At 35.2% G+C, this 22740-nt stretch overlaps 1 protein-coding gene across 3 annotated transcripts; it reads right to left on the bottom strand.

The window, feature by feature from the left end:
- Nucleotides 1–70: 70 nt before the first annotated feature.
- On the bottom strand, nucleotides 71–14288 carry LOC103440617 (rho GTPase-activating protein 7). 3 transcript variants are annotated; one of them, XM_008379318.4, is made up of 22 exons: nucleotides 13853–14288; nucleotides 13011–13047; nucleotides 11954–12030; nucleotides 11136–11206; nucleotides 10981–11059; nucleotides 10694–10838; nucleotides 10485–10604; nucleotides 8929–9006; nucleotides 8691–8746; nucleotides 8532–8601; nucleotides 8106–8193; nucleotides 6255–6498; nucleotides 4719–4940; nucleotides 3807–4154; nucleotides 3214–3263; nucleotides 2961–3021; nucleotides 2791–2874; nucleotides 1940–2053; nucleotides 1677–1846; nucleotides 1153–1222; nucleotides 744–950; nucleotides 71–569 (listed from the first exon to the last, which is right to left on the bottom strand). In XM_008379318.4, exons 1-22 carry the CDS (start codon nucleotides 13907–13909, stop codon nucleotides 384–386), a joined length of 2634 nt encoding a protein of 877 aa, XP_008377540.2. In that variant the 5' UTR covers nucleotides 13910–14288; the 3' UTR covers nucleotides 71–383. The 3 variants fall into 3 exon arrangements, with proteins under 3 accessions (XP_008377540.2, XP_008377539.2, XP_070664771.1); XM_008379317.4 differs by having other exon boundaries at nucleotides 13011–13050; nucleotides 13853–14280; XM_070808670.1 differs by having other exon boundaries at nucleotides 13011–13204; nucleotides 13853–14258.
- Nucleotides 14289–22740: the final 8452 nt, after the last annotated feature.

Here is a 22740-nt window from a genome sequence, read left to right as displayed (position 1 = left end):
AGAAAGACCCTTGGATTTGTAATAGAAAACTAAGATTAAAAACAAGTAATGCAGTAAGAAATATGTGAAGTGACCTCAAAAAGTAGCTGACTAAAAATATTATCGTTCAATAACATTACCCCACCTATGGACACAACAACAGAAGACAGATTTGTTTACAGTTACAGGGTCCTTGTCAACAACAAAAGGAATCATCAATACATATAACACAGAGAAAACACTTCTCACCGAAATTCCGTTCACTTCCTCTCACTAAGAAATGAAAAACGAGCAACTTTCAATATCGAACAAGAGCACCACATGACTATTTATATGCAAACATTATCAAAGAATATACAAGAAGGCATCCGGCATTCTTCTTCCAACTCAATTTCCTCCGCCAGTCAATTCCACGGTGGGGACGATGGTCTATAAACAGAGTCTTGCAAAGATGTCGTGCCATAATTTAAATCAAGATTATGAAGCTGTTCCATCAGCTGAGAACGTCTTTCCTTGAAGAAATCAAGACGAGTTGTTAATTCTACCAAGGCAGAAGATGCTGTTGATGGATGCCTTGGATAATCCACCACCTGGAACCATAGTCACAACTTCAATACGTTACAATTGTTTGAATTTGGCGGGAACCATTCCAGAGTTAATACAAGATAAGGTTTCAAAGATACTAAATAGCAAAATTTTAATTTTTAGAGAGAAGCTCAACCACAAACTAGAAATGACAGTCGCAGAAAAATAGAAACGCTTGCCTCTGGTGCTCTTGAAGTTGATGGCATGGACACAGAATCAACAGCAGAAAGCTCATCAACAGACAAACTTTTCGATGCATCAGTACTTTTTGATTCACTTATGCTAGCCGGATCCATGAATTGCTTCCTAGAAGGCTGCCTTACACTGCTGCCAGATGCTAAAATTTGGCCCTTGATAGTCCTCCAATCTTCCCCCAGCAAACTCTCCTGTAGCAAAATAGTCAAGGAGTACTGGATTGTTAAGGACAGAATTGAAATAAAAATGTGAGGGACATAGGTAGAGTAACAATATCAAGGAAGAGCAACGCCAAGTAAACAACATTTTGCAAATCACTGGAAAATATCCAAGTAGGAATGCTTCCCAATATGAAGCATGAACTATCGAAGATAGAAAAACATAACACCTCACCTCATTCCTTTGTTTCCTTTCATGATTACAGAAGGCAAGGGTTGCATCAAAATCTTGCTGAAGAAACCTCCTGCAGAAAGTAAACAATTTAAAATCATAAGAACTTCTTGACCTGAACCAAACAAATTCCTAGTAGTATTAAAGCTCTGCAAATTGCATTGATGAATCCCTCAATCATATAGCAATGTACTCTGCAATGTTAAGAAGCCTTGGGTTAACTAAAGCAACCCGAATTTTAGGGGATTGCAACCCGAATTTTAGGGGACTGATTTCTGCACTCCCCTTTTCAACCCCCGATTTTTTGGGGACTGATTTCTACACCTCGTCCTCTTTCTGGATTGGATAAATCAAGAGAATCAGGGGACAGAATTTAGCAGAGTGCAGGTCAAAGACTCAAATGGGTGTGAAAAAATCATTTCCCAATTTTTACTTTTTTAGAGAAAAATTCAATCATAGAAGATGATTACGTCTTTTTTTTTTTTTTTTTTATTCTTTTGAGAAAGAGGTGGGTTCTGCACACTCACTGTTGGGAATTATGATTTTGGCCATTTTGATAACGGTCACAAGCATCAGAGAGAGAACCATAATGATGCTGTCGCTGTTGATTAAGTTGATGGTGAAGTTCTGCAACTTTCTGCTTCAACCTGGCCACATCTGCTTCAGCAAGAGCTATCTCCTCAAGCTCAGCCCGTGTCTTCAAACCAGAATTTAATCATAAGAATCTGGCTTGGATAAATGATATGAAAAAGAATTAAAATAAAACTAATCCTTTACAATCTATACAAACCTTAGAATCCATGCCACGTGAACTGGCCAACTGTCCAGAAGACATGCTCAAACCAACCTCTAATGCTGCTCTAAGATCTCGTTCAGCTTGTAGCTGCTCTTGCAATCTTGAAACCTATATTATCATTTCCAGATAGTTAATCGAAGATCTTATACGCAGCCAAAAAGCAAAGAGGAAAATTACTTGTAAGATACAAAGTACTACCAATAGATGTCATTAAATACTATACACGTTCACACCTTAAGATCTAGCTCCCACATTGACAATCTAGAAACTAATAATAGAGTAGTAAGGAGATTTTATTTTCCTTTGATCAACAGTAAGCAGGTTTTCCACTGAAAAAACAGTGAGGAGGTTTTAACATCAAGTATAATTGTGTAACTCAATCAAGTGGCACCCTTACTTATCAAATATAAAATGATTGAGAAAATGAAAACACAAAACCTGTAATTTATTATGTTACTTGTCAAAAAATAAAATAAAAAATGTTGTACACGAATGTTAGCCAGTCGCCTATGCAACTGAACAGAACCAGCAATTTTGCTCTGTCTAATTGCCTTTGTAAGCCACAGAACAGAGGGTGTAGTTATGAGCTATCATTACCACTACAAAAGTGTATCAGTTTAAAAAGTCAAAAAAGGGTTGTCTTTCATTTGCACTCATGTAAAGGAAATTCAGAAGCAAACCCTCCCAGTGTCAAACAGGAGTAAACCCCACAACATCACCGAATGCAGGCAAAAATATATTCACACATTCTTTTGTTGTTCCCTTCCTTCTATTATCTAGTCAGGTCCTTAAATAAACGGGGACGGAGGAAGAAAATTAATCTGGAATTTTTTTCATGAACATACATCTTGTTCCAGTGCCAAGCGGCGCTCATGTAAAGCTTGCTTCCTTCTCTCCAAACTAGCTTGTAATATTGCATTTCCTCTTGCCTATAACATGAGTGTCTAATCCGGTTAGTATAAGTACCAGTTTCTATGATTTGACATTACAATAAGTCAAGCAGAAGCATAGCTACCTCTTTCGCAATCCTGTGCTGCAAGTCGTTTTTCGCAATCTCAAGCCTCTGAATTGAAAGCCTAAAAAAACAACCAAATTATTTCACTTACTAAAAGTACCATATAACTTACAGCACATATCAGATTTCTTAACAGCTACATGAAAGTTGTAAAGCTTTAAACAAAAGGTAGCACGTCCATATATTTCATGAGCATTAAGCCTGTTGCTAAAACAAAGTACAAAACTACAAATGCATATTATGAGTAACTTACTCTTCCTCTCCAGAAGAATCAACTGATTCCATTGACGGTGTCTTTCTTGCCTGTACAACAATTAATGAAGAATATCAGATGTCACTGGATTTTAAAACAAAACTGTAAATGCCGGCTAAGCTATTATCTCCTAAAACAAAGGGTATGCTCAAATATAAGGCTATCACGTCAAATACTGACTAAAACCTAAAAATAATATCTAGACTGCAAATTCACCTTGAAAATAAGAAAAGAAGAGGACATTAAAAATCAACAAACTAATAAATATGCACAAGCTTCATGATAATGAAGCCATACAGTTTCAGGAGGTATCCAATAAATCATTGTCTGTACTCAATGCAAAGAATTAAACCCAATAGAAAAGGATCCATCTCTCTTTTTTGTCTAAAACATTAGGGGATCCACATCTCTCTCTCATGCAGAGTTAATTTGACTTTAAAATAAAGAAAGAGCTATCAAGTTTGATTATTGAACGTCAGCTAAATGAAACCGCTTCTTCACTGATTAACATATAATTTATCTGCTGCTTGTTAACTGGGTTAACCCGAAAATCAACTTAAGATAATAAAAGATAACAAAAAATGACAACTCACATTGCTTCTTCCCCAAAATGCCGATCGCTTTGCATTATGATTGGAGCCTGTAACTTTAGCCGCTGTCTTCGCAGTTCCTGAATCAAGTCCAGGAACCAGTAAATGATGCCCTGGATCCACTACTGACAGAATCTCTCCCATTGATCTGTAAGAATCTCCAGCAGGTGACGCACTTGGTGTTTCTGTCTCACTAATTAAATTTTCATTTTCTTTTTTTGGTTTGCTTCCTCTTTCCACGACTCCAACATTTGGATCTCTGATGGGTTGAGGAACATATGAACTTGAACTCTGAGCTGACGCATGATTTCCTTTAGGTGATCCAACATCTGAATCATCAACCCCGAACGCCTGTTTGAGGACACCAATTTACAAGTCAATCAGAAATATTATAACTCACGCAGTTGAACATTTCAACAGAGAAGAAAATCAGATCAAATAGGCAAAATCAGGAACTTGCATATAAGTTAATTGACTTGGTACGTCCCTTCGACTCCTAAAGACCCAAGAGCTAATCAAAGACCAAGGTTATGGGAAAAAAAATATAAATAAATAAATAAACAAAAGGGGTAACAGTGACACAGATCTATTAGCAGTATCATGTTGGAACCAACGTAATGTTACAAAAATCTTCCAGGTGTTTGTATCAAACTAATGAAATATAACTTTTTGTACGACATCATATAACTCATAGAGGACCCCACAGCAATTGCTGGAGTCAATTACGTGAAAGTCAATGCAATCAGTGGCATAGGAAGGCATAACCTACTAATGTCGTACAGGAGAAAGACTCTAATCCCTTCATTAGTATATATATACACACACACATAAAAAATTCTTAAAACCATACACAAATCAGAGCATAACACAAGCACTGTGGAGTGAGTGAGTGAGAGAGAAACAGAGGGAGAGAACCTTATAATCATAGAGGTCACTGCCAGCATAACCACTGCTTTCACTCAACTTTCCACTATGGACTCTATCCGGATCATCATCTGTTTCTAGATCAACTTCATTTTCTGCGTCATGGTAACCATTGTCTTTCAGATCAAGATTTTCATCATCAGATGAATCTTCACTCCCACTATTCTCAATTCGAGAATCAGCAGAGATGGAACACCTTAGAAGATTTTCATCCTGAAACAAGAGCCCAACAAGTAAAGACCACTTTGCATAATTGAAAAATCTAACATGAACTTAAGATTTCGAGACTTTGTAAATAGCATGTAAAGGAAGACCATAAGAATCAGTGTCAGCAAAAGTTTCATCATTCATGAATGATGCGTTTCATCTCAATTCGTGTTTGAACAATATATCATGTAGTTCGTATTAAACTTACTAGAGATGTCATCGAATTGACAACTAGCCATGCAGCCCAGAGAAACATCCAAACAAACAAAACGTTCAAACAGTTAAAGTAAAATGAAGTAAATTATTTGAGTGCTTTTCAGAGTGAGGTGTAAAAGGATCCTACAAAAATAGATATTGATATCTCTCTCAAAGGATAAAATAGCATGGCACCCACTAATCCCAATAATGAAACTCCTATCTTATACTGCGAAATGCAAGAATTGCAGTTGAACCCCCATAAGCATTTATCTCCGACTAGACACATAACATTAGACAAGGAGGAAGGCAAATTTAACTACAAAACCTTTGTTCTTCTTCAGCTGATACACCTCAAACCAATTCTTCAACAACTAGAACTGCATCCAATTTTTTCTATCATTCATAAAGACACTTTAGAGTTGGATGTCATCTCAAGCAGGCACTCTCACCATGTCATGGATACAACATATCAGACCTTACCTATGATATAGTACTAACATGTCAATAAGCAGGTAATCCATTACTCATAAAGACTGGATCTTGTTCTAGATCAAGCAAAGATGAGCCAATGCATTTACCATATCATTAAGTCCCATCCAAAATACTAGTATGTCCAATCTGGTGGAGGCTTAACATAAAATCTTCCGTGCTCCTAATCACTCTACACAACCCCCACCCCAGCCTAAACCACCACTGAATAGCTTAAGTTTCTCTAGTGCTCCCTAGAACACACTTGGATATATAAATGGATTTAACATCAAACAAGATTATCAACCTAACACCACACAAACTTACTACAATGATTCTATCAACTTATTCAAGATATAGTTCCGAGGAAAAACGAAGTCAGGGTTGTTATGACTGTGCACCTATGACTTGTACCAGTACCAAACTTATCTCCTTCATTAGTTCAACCAATCTTCACTAAGCCCATGGTACCCCCATTCCACAGCAAAAGAGATGTTAAAAGGAGAGTAGATATCCTAACACGTTGCGCTGAATACTATAGTTGATTGGAATAAGTGAAGTTATACAGTTTGAAAGAATGAGAATTATAAATCCAGGATCCACCTTATGAAATAGCAAGAACACAATGTATAAACCAACTATGCAGTGTCTTACATGAAAAACGTTTTCATACTCCTCCAAAAGAGTTGTGATGATAGCTTGAGCATTATTAGCAGCATTTGCAGCAGCAATAAGTTGGGTTGAATTATCACCATTAATATCAAAGTCATCATCCAGCTCACATTCACCAGCTAATAGAGGGCGTAAGAGCAAGGGTGCCATGCATGCAGCAACTGCAGATGGAGTCATCCGATTCTCATGAGAGTGAGAAGATATGGTATGCATCATCTTCAAAATTCTGCAAAAAGAAAAGGAGAAAAGCAAGTTATAGACCAATATGATTGTTTAGCATAATCGTTAATAGAATGCATGTCCATGGGAAAGAGTGGTCTCTACAATATGATATACTCAAAGTGGCTAAAATTTTGTTTCCCAAAGTAACAACCTAACATTCAACAGAGGCTCTTGCATAAACTGTCTAGTAAGAAAACATTAACTTTTATATGGATAAATATGTCGAAACATCAGTCCAACATTTCACCAATATGCCAAGATTTGAAGCACCAGATACTGAAATAGAAGGGAATAAGATTTTAATATTGGGATGGACTTTGTTGCAATCTACATGCCCATATTACTTCCACTACTGAAACATCAGTAACTAGGGCCATAACATTGTTTAATATATTTTCAATCACATCATGTCAAACTTCTTTGTAACATATTTTTCAGGCTTAAATGTCAAAATGGTCCATGTGTTATAGTCATATGGCCAATTTAGTCCCCATGTTTTCGATTTGGCTAATTTAGTCCTTGTGTTTGTCTCTGTGAGCCAATTAAGGGCATTTCATTCAATCTCTTTTAAAAAAATTCATAAGAAAAATCATATGAGCAATAATTACCCTTTCTCTTTACAAAAAAATGCAAATCAATGAGAAATAACACATATAAGAAATAAAACTTCCAATCTGAAAAATGATTAAGGTTGTGACATAGAAAAGAGGGGGTAATGTTAGGGAGGAGGTTGGAGAGTTGGAAGGAGAATAATTTTTCTTTTAATTTTTTATTTTATTTCATTTTTTAATTTTTAAATCAACTAAATTATAATTTTATAAATGTTTATAATAATTTATAAAAAAAAATTTACAGAAATTAGATGGAAATGTCCTTAATTGGCTAACGGAGATAAACACAAGGACCAAATTGGCCAAGTTGAAAACACAGGGCCTAAATTGACCCGATGACTAAAAGACAAGGACCATTTTAACATTTAAGCCTATTTTTCAGGGTCCTCAGGTCCACATTATAGCCAGATCTTATTTATAATATTCTACAGACTAGGACTATTTTGGCAATTCAACACAGAACTATTATTAAAATTATTGAAGTTAATACATTTCAGACATACCAAAGACAACTTGAAATAAATCTAAAATAAAATAGATAGCAAAAAAATTGTACAAATTCATGCTCAGAATGCGAACGCTTTTGATTTTACATGTCATATAATTTATGAACAGTATGCTATACAATATACATGTTTAAATGACGTTCTACTAATTAGATTAACATTTCCTAATGTTTCATTTCCAACTTCTAAAACAAGTATCCGTTGTATTCATAATTTTTAACCATATTTCAATGAATATATCCTTGAATCCTCAATATCACTATGGATATTTCAACTGACCCTAACATCTTCATCCTTGCTTCAGATATTGTTTTATGCATCACCTTTCAAACTATTGTGCATGCCTTCCTTGCCAACATATGAGATATCTCGTTCCCTTAAAACTCATGCATTAAGTACAAGCGCACTACAGAAGTAGGTGTCTCAAACATTATGAGTAGGACTCAGAACGTAGAATGGAAGAAGACATCTCACATCATGTACGAGAAGGTTACCTCTGTAATAAACGGCGGTTTGGCTCGGGAAATGTCTCCAATATTGAAGAGCGTATTGCATTAATCCGAGCTTCCTTTCGATCAATTTCTAGTTAAAGAGAACACAAAGCAAACGGTAAATTTTTTTATTCCATTACAATAATATAAATTGATCAATTTGTGCAAATAAATCCAGAAACTTGAGGAAACTATCAGTTGACAGAAAATTTGACATGGAGACTTGGTACAAATCTCTGAATCGTGCATAAAAGTATTATTTAATATGTCCAAACGGATAACTGCGCAGGAGACTGATGGTCAATCTTTTCTATGCAGTATGTGGTTGTACAATCTCACAAATTTTCCAGTTACTTAACTCCCCAGATAAACAAAGAGCCCATTAATTAATTTATGAATTCACAAGGCATAACATAAAGATAAACTTACTATAAGCCTCTAGCAATGCAGTGCAGCAAGATGCTGGTACTGGAGATGAAGGCAGTTCTCTCAGAACATGCTGTAGATCAAACAGATTGAGTAAATATTGAAATAAAGCATTATTCATACCGGACAGCAAATGACACCAAACAAATTTTGGGAAAGTACCTTGACACAATCACCAACAACATGAGCGTCCTCGTCCGGATCAAATTCAGTCTTGCCTTCAAACATCAAAAACAGTTAGGACACTAAGCTGGAAATCAATGTATACTTCCAAGAAAATTGAGGGCATGAGCTATTGGCACAACGGGATCTATTATGTATTTTAAGATCCACTAAAGCCATTCAAAGCAATCACCAAATTGAATGAAGCAGATATTTTCAACTTGAATAAAATGGATACCTTGCTCATAATCTTGTACTCTACGTTCTACCTCTTCAACATCTGCAGACTGTCGCAAAATTCCTTCAGCTTTCGTACCTATTAGACAAATAAATTACAGATTATAAAACTGTATAGTATAATGCTCAAAAATATGTTTTTACACTATCTTTCTTTTGGTATATCTCCCAATATAATGACTTAATGAGTAAATTCCCAGACTTGTGCTTCCAAATAGTTTCATAGGCAATTAGGATTAACAGTTTGTACTAATGATGTCTCCACACTGGTATGTGAAGGAGTATCTTGACTTCTGCATAGCCAATATCACAACAATTGTATTCTAATCATACTCAGATATGAGTGTAATGCACTGACAAAGAGACAAAGCGTCCAGTCAGTAAATAAAATGGGAAAGGGTACGACGTACGATAGTTTATGGAGACAGAGTAAGCTACGGTCATACTCAGTTGGTACGGTATTATGGGTTCATTTTAAAGTTCAATCTAGATTGTTTTCCTTATGGTAAATAATTTTGCATATTTTTTACTTATATAAACCGATATTTATTCTAATTATAAATGGATTTATTAAACTTTATACATTATTTTTCCAAGCTGAAGCCACAGTTAATAGTTCAGATTTAATACATTATTTTCTCTAAACTTTTTTCATATTATTTCTTGGTATTGGTAAAAGCAAAAAAGGAGAGGATTCCACAATACTGTTCCTCTTCGTCTTCTTTGAGTTTTCAGAGTTCCTGCAACTCCAAAACATTAAATAATATTTTGCCTAAGAGAGATTAAAAGCTAAAACAGAAGTAGGAGATTGGGTCGCCCATTATTGCGAATAAAGAATTTATTTGCATACCAAATGTATACTCATTTGTGCTAAAAATACAATTAAAAGTCCATACTCATTAACTATTTTTTAAATAGTTAATAGATTTATTAAAGAAAAACACAAATATGTGCTAAAAGCCTAAGCAAGAAATTCACTTCCTTGCCAACAAGGCAACATATGCATCTGTTTTTGAAATGGTCATTAGCTTTTAAGAAAACATAAAAGAAAGGGAGAGAGGGGGGTGATGGTACTGTGCATTCTACATAAGGCTCCGCCACTACATGCGAACCCAATCATGGTTCAAACATAAAACCTGTGATTTATGCAACTCTGGTCCACCTTTTTATTTATATCTATCTTTACAAATTGTATCTGTAAAGCACGGGTATGAAGTATCCAATTATGCGCCCACAAAAGAATTACAAACACATCTGATACTCAAAATACATAGTTGACTTTTTGGAAAATCTGATATTGGATACAAGATACATGAACAAGAGAAACACAATGGATGAACAAGGGTTGTTCCGTATGTTTGTCTAGAAAACATAAGGGTTCTACGGTAAATATTAATTGGATTAACAAAAATGTAGGGGTTCTACGGTAAATCTTAACTAGAAAACATAGGGGTTCTAAGGTAAATATTAACTGGATTAACAAGGGTTACACACATTTGCAAGGAATTTTTCCGTACAGTTTGAGCTCTTGTCAATATTAACAGGATCACAACTTACCAAACTTTTCCAGGAACCGAAGAGCTTTCTCGAGGAAGGAAGGACCTCCATCAATATCTTCTAGCGCAAGCAGAATTGGTCTTCCAACAACCAAAGATTTAACAGGCCGTTTATCCCTCCCTGAAAGCCCAAAATTATATATAAATATACTAGCTCAAGATAGATGAAATCATGAGACATTGAATGTGTAATGACGAAAAAGTACAAACATTGATGGAAGGACCCTTCAAGCGTATCATTTGTGTCATTACGGAAAATCCCATTGTGTCCCATGACAAGGGCAGCACTTGGAGCTTGTGCAAGGGCAAGTTCAAGGGCTGTCTTCCACTCATACAGGTCTTCTGATGTCTCAGCCTATGATTACAAAAATTAATCGAATTATTATGTACATAAATATCAGCAGAAGCTATGCAATGTACATAACATCAACAGAAGCTATGCAATTATACTATATATTCGAATAAGTCTTGAACAAAAATATCACAAAAAAAGTCACCTTAAGAGTGAAGGCCCGCCCATCACGTCCATCAGGAAATAAAACGGTCAGCAGCTTTTTATCTTCTCTTACAACAACACTACATGAAACCAGTTGCATTTATTAGTCAGATTGCAGATAATAATAAAACAAACAATCAGCATGGTCATGCATACCTCCCAGAATTGTTCAAGTCAATGCCCCCCAAAGTCAAATTTACTTCACCACCTCTTTGTGGAAGTGCACTCTGTACAAAGATTTAAAACAACATTCATTACTAAAAATGAAATAAAAAATAACATGCACTTCGCAGTTGTTCAACTGTCAGGTATGTATGAGAGACAGAGACAGAGACAGAGACAAACACACACACACACAAAATCAATAAAGTCCTGCCTCAGTTTTCAAGAGTTCTGCTCAGCAAATAAGCTAGCAATTAGCAGGTTGTTCTGGGAACTCCAACACATAACCAACCAGCAAACACTTGAAATACAGACCCTTATATATTGAAATTGTATTCACAATGTGACATTTTAATTGAGGAAGGAGGAATGATGGGAAACCATGCATTTTCGTTGGTTTCCTTAATAACATATACATTAAAGGAAGAGAAGCAGCTACAATAATTTCACATATCATCAAGATCACAATATGAAGGACTAAACAGGGATTCATCCCATTTCATAAGGCAATAGAAGAAGTTTCAATAGCTCTTGACATAGTAGAATATTAGTGTCTTTCAAACATACAGGGAAGCTAGGTGTGAACCCTTTCCGACAAATAAACCATCAAAACTACATGTCTCAAGTCCACCATTTTTAGCACCAATACAACTTACACGTCAATTCAGTGACCAACAAATTTTTTCCGATAACAACATTGAATTCATGCAAAATAACGAGGCCAATCATAGAAAAAGAAAAGGAAATTAAAAGGAAGACAAAATATAATGGTATAACCAAAAAAGGGGTAAAGATTACTGATGAATACTAACAGGATCATTTTTAAAGAAAACCAAAGATGTCCGTGTGAGGATAAACCACCGCTTCTTCCAAGACTTCCAGCCTATTCCTGCAAAGTTAATACATAAGAACTGAATATATAAATAATGAGTGCAGAAGACATGATTCTGAAAAAACTATGAAATGCATGATTGAAAAATTTTTAAGTTCGAATTCTAGTTGACAAAACCAAACACGAATACCAAGATACTCTTAACATATCAGTTTGAGAGGAATGAAGCAAAATCTTCAGTTGTCCCCAAGATCTCTAACTCAGAGGCTGCAACATAAACTGGTTTGGAAGGTTTTCATTATTCAAATTAAACAAAATAAAAACTCCTTGGAAAAACTCCTTTTCCTCTCTTTTAATTATTTAAAACATATTAATAGCTGTTCATAATTAGACCAAGCAAAAATAGTTATTTCTCTTGAAAAAGTAAAAATCCACAAGCACACAGTTTTCAGAAAAAATACTCTTAACACCTATGAGATGGTTTATTTGAATTACATCAGACGCTGCACGGATATAGGATAAGGTTAAAGAAACTTATCAATGTACAAATCAGATAAATAAATAGGATATCAATATCTCTGGAAATTAAATGGTCTGTTTAAGAATTATATGCCTTGGGTGTTTCTTTTCGGAGTGTTATCTCTGTTTCTCTCTTTCATTCGGATGTGTTTTTTTTTTCTTTTGTTATCTCCCCCATTAATCATCTTTTAGGTCTAAATCTTATGAAATTTCCAAAGAACTTAGTTCCTAGTACCACATCCATTGGTCTAACAAATAAACACTTGGGCAATGATCAAAGCAATTAATGGATTCAACGAATTGATATGCTGATAAGTCTAGTAAAGAATTATTTTCCAAGTAAAAATAACATTATAAAGGTCAATTAACAAATTTCAGATTTACAATTTTTTTCCTTCTAAGATTAATGAATCACGTCGAAGTCAAATGAGCGTTATAACGAATAAATTGGAAATGCGATGCAACCAAAACTATCATTGGGTGGAAACAGAACAGGAGAACAAGAGATGTAGACCAACCTTTAGAAGATATGAAAAGTGGGCCACTCTTGAACACCTGCTGGATCATCTGATATGTTAGAAGGCATGAAAATATTTCCCACCCACCAAGCACAATGTGAAACTACTTTGCAAAATTAAGCACAAGGGATGCCAAGGAACACCGAAACATGATCAGGTTACATTGATAACTGACAGACTGCGATTTCGAGAATCTGAAAGTTAAGAACACATTCAAATATAAAGATATTGATTTCACATTAAAATATCGAAGTTTCCATCAATTCCCTCAAAACTTGGGCACGTTTGGGTTTGTTCGGATGAAGGGAAATTGCACTGCAGTTTCATTCCAAACTTGTACATCCTGTTTTGTACACGATTGGTATCATCTTAATGAAATTCTTGTTCGGTTGTTCCATAACAGAAAAGAAACATTCTAAATCCAAATCAACAGCAGTCAAAAATAAAATAGGCGATTAAACTCGGGCTAAGCGCAACTTCATTAATTTCGACAAGTGCATTGCCACACCAACAAGTATGGGAACCATTGCGTCGAATTTACTTGCCTTTTAATTTCCTTTCTTGTACACTTTGCTCCAGCAATCAGAACAGAACATGGAAACAAAATCAATCTAATGCAATCGAATTTCACAACATTTGCGACGAACATTCCACCACCCGTGATTTAACGAAAACCAAAATCTAAAAAAAAAAAAATTGAAAAATCGCATTTCACAACATCAGTTTGGCGGCTTCCCACGAAAGGCAGCTAAAACGAATTTAAACAAATATTCAAAAATAAAATAAATAAATCGACTCTACTAATTTAAGCAAGAAAAGGAGAGGGGAGGAGGAAAGAGTACCGTGTTAGAAGCAGCAGGTCGAAGGGGGCGCTCAAAAGCAGCTAAAGAAGCGGACATTTTGGGCGATTAACATCGAAATCGCGGAGAGCAGCAGCCAGCATTTCAATAGTCCGAGCCGCCCATTGAGCGAACTCGGGCGAGACGGCGTAGATCGGCGAGCGAGCTGAGCTGAGATATCAACGCGATCTGAAACCAAAAGCCCTTTCTCTCTCTCTAGTGTTGGCAACTCTGCACAGAAATAGAGAGATTGAGAGAGAGAGGCTTTTCTAGGGTTTAAGATTTAGAGAGAGAGAGAGAGAGAGAGAGAGAGAGAGAGAGAGAGATGGTTGGAGTTTAGAAAGAAAGAGGAGCAACAGCCATAGTTACTGCGCTCTCTGTGTGCCCCGCGGCTAAGATGTAAAAACAGGGAGGAGAATGACAAGGAAAGCAACCAAGTAGGAGCAACAGCCATAATTTTTTTTTTTTTTATTAAACTAACGCTATTATCTCTAGGGCTGAGAGCATGCACAACAAATTAGTAATAATGTGGTTTAAATTTATTTTTGACAACGATAATATAAAATTTAAAATTTCTCACTTATAAGTGTAGAATAACGCCATATTATTAAGTGGCTCTGAATCTCTATTTTTTTTTTAAATTTCTTATTTTTGGTTGGGTTAGATTTAATTAGTAATTAAATAATAATAAATAGATTAGGTAGAGAGCAGCAGTGTCTGTGGTAGTATTTTTATTGGGGAGGGAGGATTGTGTTTGCTTTTTCACCTACTTGCTTGAAGCTAATGTTGGACGAGGAGGAGGAGGGAGAGGGAGTGGTCGTCTGCAGTCGAGGTTAAGTCTCAATGGAGAAATCGAACCAATGGGAGGGGAGGGAACGAGCTGGCAGCGGAGACGGAGGGAATCTAGGTAGAGAAATTCTCTTTCATCCTAATCTTAACAAAAAGAGAATAAAAAGACAATTTTATCTTTTACTATAAAATAAAATCATGAGTAGTAAAGTAAATTTACACAAATTAAATTCTCTTGTACATCCTCTAAATTTGAAAAATAAAATATTAAAAAAAAAGAAAAGAAAAAACTTTCTCTCTAATCCACATTTCTTTTTTCCCCTTTCTCCTTTCCATTTTAAAATAAAAATTTCACAGACAAAGTGTGGGGCATATGACACACCCCGACCCGGAATGTTTACCAGAACTCCAAATCGAGTTGTGATAGCCGACACCTAGAAGGTGACGAAGCCATAAAGTGTAGTGATGTGGAAAAAGTGAATAAATTAAACCTGAAAATGCCTAATCAAAAGAGTGCGCGGGTGAACGGGATTGAACCCTTTTCACACGTAATGTCAGAGTATAAGACAATACAGTAATTAGGATGAGGGTTATACCACTGAAGATAACCATCTCCTGAGATTTGCCAGAATCCTCGTATACGCGTAAACACAGCTACTAAACCTGGAGGGGCGAAAAACATAGTTGAGTGGGTCAGTAAAACAATACTTATACGAAAACCTTAATTTTTTAATATACTAACCCCTTGCCGTAAAACAAGTATAGTTTCCTTAAAACATACTACGTAAGTATGTAATCAAATATAACAACAATATAACCAAAAATATGCCAAGTCATGATATATCAAATGCCAAAGTAATATAATCATGTGATAATCAATTATAAGTAGTTTGCTCATCATCTAAGCTAGCACACAAGTCGGAACTGCCTAAGGCAATTCTACCCGACCGAACTGGGTGTAATCAAGGCGCTCTAGTACTACGATTACGCGAAGACTGGTGCAAAAGCATGGTCACGTACAAGTCGGATTGCCTAATGCAATCTACTCAAAAAGATTGGCACCTAACTTGGATCCAAGGCGAGCGAATGGTACAGATGTGAACATACACGTGAAGGACTGGCCCTGGCCCTGGGTGGAGTACTAACACCGGGGTGCAGCAAGATGAGCATGTACACATATCTATGAATGTCATGACAATAATATCTCAACCATATAGCAGCATTTATCACATTTCATATCACAATATCGAATACTTGGCAATATAAGCGTAAAAGTGAAGTAACTACGCATTTAGGGAAACTATCAATATGTATAGGTATAAAATAAACTGCCCATTCACAGATACTTCGCCGCTGACGAGCCACGCAACCTAGCGAAGATGGAAACGCCACTAATAATTGCCTCTAAGCACATAAAGGTACAATTAATAAAACTATATCATAACAATTGAATTTGGGAAAACAAACGTCAAAAACGAATTCAGGACGTCGAATTACCCTAAGAAGAGTCCCGCTTAAATTTCCGAAAAGTCAACAAAAGTCAACAGGATGAATATTCCCTGAAGGACGGAATATTCTCAGACGGATGGGATATTCCCTAACAGAATATTTCATCTGGGTTAAGGGTTATTAGGTTAGGTTAGTTTAATAGGTTGGATTTAAAGGTTCTAGGCCCAAAGGCCTAAACTAAAAGGGTTTAAGGTTTTAGGGATTGGGTTTGGGTTTAGGCCTTCAATTTAACAAATAACAAAAAAAACAAAAGAATTAAAAGGGTTAAGGGTTTGGGTTTGGAGTCACGAGTCAAAGGCCTTCTTCTACTGATCGATAAAAATACATAATTAACATAAAACACACCCTTAAGATTTGATCTGGAAGATCTGCATTAAGGATTTCTGATCCATTACTTCCAAAGATACACATTATGCTTCTAGAACAACATCTTAAAATTTCATTACTATCCAACGGTCGGATCTCCGCCAATTGCCCAAAACCAAGTGGCAGTTAACATTTATTTTACAAATTTACAAATCCAATTCGGGAAGATCAGTACTTCGGATTCCCGATCCGTAAATTCCTATGATCCATAAATATTACGTATTATAATGTATCCAAGTTTGGTGACGATCCAACGGTCGGATCGTCGATTCATATTTTGACCAAACCAAGTATCGTAACAAAATTTGATTCAAACGATCAACCTATGACATTCAGATATCAAAACTGAATTCAGGGCATTTAATTTAGCTTAAAAGTAGCATCGAAAATCTCCTGGCCACGCACCGCCGCACGTGCCGCGACAAGTGGTGGTCGGTCGCCCCGACTCGCCCGAAAATCCAACTATTTCCAAAAATTACCAAAATTTACAAGAATGAATATCTCAATGAGTAGAGTAACTTTTATACCTGTGACCAATTCCAATTTGGCCGAAAAAAGCTCCAATTTTGCTCAAACCCGCCAGAACCCTAGAAAATGGTGTGCTTCAATTCAACCTCCATGCTCACTCCAATGCCTCCACAAGTGCTTGGGCTTTGTTCCTGAGGTTGAGGGGAGTTTATTTGTAGTGTTAATTGGAGGAGGTAACTTCCAATCATGGCGGAATGAAACCAACCCGTGCGCCCCCTTTTTGCACGATTTTACCCAAAATTCACCAATTTCCACCCAATTTTCACATGTAAATGGAAGAGGGATCCGTTGGCCTCATGGTAAAGGTCATTTTGACACTAAGCTTGTCGTCCAAGGTGGCCAGAGATGGGAGAATCCACCAGGTCGGGTCACGGGTTAAGGGAAACCCGGTTTCCCCTTTTTCTTTTCTCCCTTCTTTCTCCTCCTTGCTTCTTCTCCCCCCATTCCTCTTCTTTTTCTTCCCCCTTTCCGTCACATACACACACACACTCACACACACATGTCCTCCTAATTTAACATACATTAATATAATATAAATAGAATAGTTATTTATTCAAAATACTTTCGGTTCGTAATTCCAAATTCAATTCTGTTTGCGCTTACTCGTTCATATCGTCGAGTACCTCAGGAATACGTTAAAAGAATATTTAGTACATCCCACTACACATTGGTCAATGAAAGTCAACACCTTCACCTCTAGGGCATTTTTGCAAATTCACATTTTTGAAATTACAAAAAGCATAATTTTTAGGGACAGGCTGTCACATGTAGTGTTGAAATTGGGCACTTAGTAATTTATTACTTGTAAAAATTTTCAGGTACTGAAAACACAACTTACATAGTGTATCATTTTACGTGTTATAATAAATGTTGGCAACTGATTGGCACGTTTCACATCTACAGTAAATTAATAAAATAAAATAAAATCCTGTTATTATTAACTCTCTAAAATAGTCAGTATGCACCTTTATAAGAGATAAAAACATGAAGAAAGAGTATCAAATGATTTTTTTTAAGTGTCAAAAATAACTTTGTACGTAAATTAACGTATTGCAATTTGAATTAAATAATAACTCACCCTGACCATATTCTAAGTATACCAAAAAATTGCTCGGTTGTGAGCTCTATAGAAAGTATGGTTATCTTGAATCCCTCCGGTACATCTCAACCATTCATCGTATATCGTGTGGTCAGTTTTCATTAGACACTATTTGTGTTTAATTTAAAATAATAAAAGTAAAATGATTTCTGACCGCACTATTTACAATGTACGGCTCAGATGTGAGGATCCCTAGGATCCCCACATAATGGATCAAGAGGGGATCCACGTCCGTTATCTTGACCCCTTCTTTTTCTTAATTTTGTTTGTATAAAGTAATTAAATATAGAGGTGGGAGATTTCTAAATTTGTAAGGAGTGGAAGAAAGAATGTGCATAGAGAGTGAGTGGAGTGGTCATTGACTCAATATGGTCGGTTCTCGTGCTTGCAAGTAAGGTTGTGCCTTGATTTAGAAAAATAATTAAAAAATATATATTTTATATTTAATCATGTGTCCAATAAGTTTAACTTTAGGAAGTAGCTTCAATGCTATTTAACACTCATTTTTATAGGTGTTTTAATCGTTAAATTTGATTTTCATAATTGTTAAACTTTTTATTTTCAATCTAAACTATTCATTTTATGTATTCATTTTCTATACTATCAATATTAACTATCATTGAAGAAAAATTGCTAACTTTAAGTATAATGTCAATAATATGGATGAGAGATAAAACATTGTACCAGGTAAGAAATTTTTATCAACAAATATGATCTCATCCTCATCCAGCGCCCACAAGTTCAGTTATAAATAATAGCACATTTCTTACCGTTTGGCTCATTCCTCCATTATCTCGAACTTTCGGGTTAAAACCTAAAATTTTTTACTTAAAAATATTTAGATTTTGATAAATATGTAGACTATATGATTTTTTTTTCTTATAGTAACTCCTTTTAAAAAAAAAAAATTATGTAGACTATCTGGATTTATTTTATGAACATTTTAACCTAAAAATATTTAGATTCCGATAAATATTGAAAAATCACTAAATCAACACCATGAAACTGTTGAGTGCATAAAGTTATATTTATATGCGCTCTTTTACTTAGGTTTTTTTACTTAAAATCTCTATGCATCACAAGTAGGGATGGGCAACGGTTATGGCGGACGGGTAACCGCGGTTATTTACCCATAACCGTTTATGCTCATACCCGCATAACCGTTTACTCGTTGGGTAATTGTCTAAACGGTTATATCCATACCTATAACCGTTTATAAATGGTTAACCATACCCATAACCGCATACCCATTTAACCGTAACCGTTTAATACCCGTTTACCCATTTACCCTTTTTAACCCGTTTATCTTTTTTTTTTTTTTACCATTACCCCTTTTTCACCCGTCTACATAGGGGTGGATTTTTTTGCGAAATTGCCGTGCCAACCGAATTACCAACCGTACCATACCGATTTTGTGCCAAATTTTTTGTGCCAATCGGTAATGGTACGGTATTGTACCGTACCGAAATTTCATGGTACGGTATTGGTAATGGATATCATTACCACGGTATTACCTTACCGTACCGAACATATAATATAATATATAATTTATAAATTATATAATATATAATTATATAACACATATTTATAATATTCTAATAATTTGATATGATGAAAGAGGCTCAACCTCAGTTCAAGATTCCAAATAGGAAGAAGATTGCGGCTAGTGTGTGTGATTTATATGTGTTGGAGAAGTCTAAGTTATTTGAAGCAATGCATAATCAAATGGTAAGTATCACAACCGATACTTGGACATCGGTACAAAACATTAACTACATGGTAGTTACCGCTCACTTCATGGATAGGGAATGAAAGTTGCACAAACGGATTATAAACTTCATAAAGATCACAGGTCATAAGGGAGAAGACATTGGGAAAGTTCTAGAAGTGTGTTTGAACCAATGGAGGATAGAGACGATCTTTAGCATGGGGGAAACTTCTATTTGTTTTGGGTCGTAGCTTCTATTTGGATTGTAAACTTAATTTTCATCATGAATCTTGATGCATCATTTGAATTATTGTGTGTGTGAATTGTGAATGATGAATAATAGATGAATTTAGGCTACAAAGTATTAGATAAAGGTACAATAAAAAAGTTTTGCACTTGAATTGGGTTAAAAAAGCCAAAACAAATTTTGTCCCAAAACAAAGTGGCAATTACCATTGCCATACCATGCCAACCGAACATTTGGCAATACCGAACTTCGGTATACCGAAAGTTTGGTATGGTATTGGTAATAGATTTTACCAAACCGAAAGTTTGATACCGTAATTGGTACGAGGGTTTTGGTACGGTAACCGTACCGAACCCACCCCTACGTCTACATGTTTTTTTAACAACTTGAAAATTAAAAAAAAATTGTCATAATTTTTTTTTTTACAATTAAACACCGTTATAGGTACATTCATCATACATTTCCGTATTTTAATTTTTTAAGTTTTTATACCATTCCAATAATTGAAATAATAGTTTACAGACGATATTTTTAACTGTTACCAATGAAGGTAAATATAATATTTGCTAAGTATTATTGGGTTACAAAAATTGTTTAGAAGACATTTCTGTCAAATCATTTCTGTCAATTTCACGGTTACCCGCAAAGAATTTAAATTAATTTGGCGAATTCCTTGATGATGAGAATCATCATTCCTGTAGCAGTGTTATTGAGAGAAGGACCGATGAATTCCTTGCTAATTTATTGGGTGCTAAGTATTATTGGATCAAGAACATGGTTTGTGTTAGTTTTACATATATAAAATAAATGGGTAAACGGTTACCCATAACCGTAACCGTTTAATTTAAATGGGCGGGTAACCGCGGTTACCCATAACCAATGGGTATTTACCCATCCCTAATCACAAGGTATTTTGTTATTTGTATTGTATTTCAGGATGAAAGTAAAGGCTTGGAGAAATCATCTTATTTTGAATATTGGCCTAAGATTCGTCAAAAAAGGTCTTTTCAAAACAGCCAACTTGTGAGCTTTGTCCCGAAGTGCTCAGAACGAATTAGAAAATAGGCCATATATGGTTGGAAAGCCCTGGAAGTCTTCTTTCTGATGGCCTTTACAACTTGTGATTTGGAAGTTTCGACAAGAAGTTATAACAGAATAAAGAGGAGCTGTTCAGTTACAAATTCTGATAACAACTAGATTTTAGTTACTCCAATACTAAAAGCTGGTTGTTATGAGTTATAAATGAGAGTAAATTCAAGGATGTATATGTGTCAGATTTTAGATAAGTCCTAAGCCTTTTAATAGGAGACAAATACTCAACAGAAGGAGGAGAATCTAGGGAGAGAGCAAGAGTCTTCAGCCTTGAGCTGTTTTCTAGGTTCTAGCTTTCCTGACTTTTTATGTATTTTGTTTTTATGGATACTTAGGGCTACTTTGAAATCCTAGACATGATTGCATTAATGTTATGATGCAGTTTTTAGTTTATCAATTTCATTTGCAAGCTAGAATCGGTTTTCTGTTTCAATCATTTCAAGCACATATTTTCAAGCTTAGCTACCTTGTTTATGTTTGCTTTCTGTTGAGAATGATAAGGATTACTGCCATATCTTCTTTCATTCATTAGCAACATGTGGTTAGGTTTAAAACTAATCATGTAAATTGATTCCATGAAGTTCTAGGATAAATGACATGTTCTAGGGTTCATGATCTTCTTCGTTCTTAATGAGTTTCTAGGTACTAAATCTGAGTATATGTCATGCTAGGTTGCACTTACAAATATAAGTTTTATGTATATGACATGCATCTAACATGCAAAGTAAGAGAGGATTCATACAATCTAGTTATATGCCATGCTAGATATGTGAACATCTTAGTTGTGCATTTGAAAAGGATAAGTTAAAAGATCATATCACTGATTCATGAATGTTTAGTAGACCTGTGTTCATTTGAAGTCAAATTTATGTCCTAAAAACGTTTCTAATCTATTCCATGTCTTAGGTTTGTTTTTAGATAGTTCTAATTTTTCCCTTTTCTTTTTGCCTTTATTTCTTTTCCAAAATTACTCAAACCCCCCATTTTAAGTCATAGGAGTCTTTAACTAATGCTAATTTGTAAAAGGTTTTACTAAATCATAGGAGTCTTTAACTAATACTAATTTGTAAAAGGTTTTACTAAGTTGTTTCTCATTCCCTGTGGTTCGACACCCTTACTTGTGCCACTATACTATCCTTATATTTGCACTCAAAAGGAACTTCGACAAAAACTCGTGGAACGCTATTAAAGAATATGAAACAAATAAAAGAATTTTTCTTAATTACTTTAGCCATTCGATTTAAATTTGGATTGTTAGATCTTTTTTTAACTGTTGGATTTGATCATATTAGATCTTAGCCATTGGATTCAATGAATTTATAAATATAAAATTGAAAAAAAAAATACACGTATATGATGGGCCAGCCCTACTAACCCAGGGAAAATGCTAGCCTAAATTTGCCTCATAAATGAGTTTTGAGTTAAAACTCATATTTGTTGATAGAAGCATATTTATTCAACTTTGTTATCTTATTTCTTTGTATTTTCTTAGTTAATTTCCATTTATTGTAGTAATTTAAGTTATTTTCTTATTATTGTATGTCCAGTTGGTA

The sequence above is a fragment of the Malus domestica genome, chromosome 11, assembly GCF_042453785.1.
Source record: "Malus domestica chromosome 11, GDT2T_hap1".
NCBI classification, from domain to species: Eukaryota; Viridiplantae; Streptophyta; class Magnoliopsida; order Rosales; family Rosaceae; genus Malus; species Malus domestica.
The sequence above is the reverse complement of the archived record's forward strand: the minus strand, read 5'-3'. Positions and strand labels throughout refer to the sequence as shown.

Excerpts from the sequence above, each read along its gene's own strand:
- LOC103440617 (XM_008379317.4), bottom strand. The coding sequence starts at position 13,909 with ATGTCCGCTTCTTTAGCTGCTTTTGAGCGCCCCCTTCGACCTGCTGCT. Across the intron at positions 8,747-8,928 it reads AGTACAAGATTATGAGCAAG|GCAAGACTGAATTTGATCCG; the intron begins GTATCCATTTTA and ends TGATGTTTGAAG. Across the intron at positions 1,223-1,676 it reads CAAAATCATAATTCCCAACA|GAGGTTTCTTCAGCAAGATT; the intron begins GTGAGTGTGCAG and ends TACTTTCTGCAG.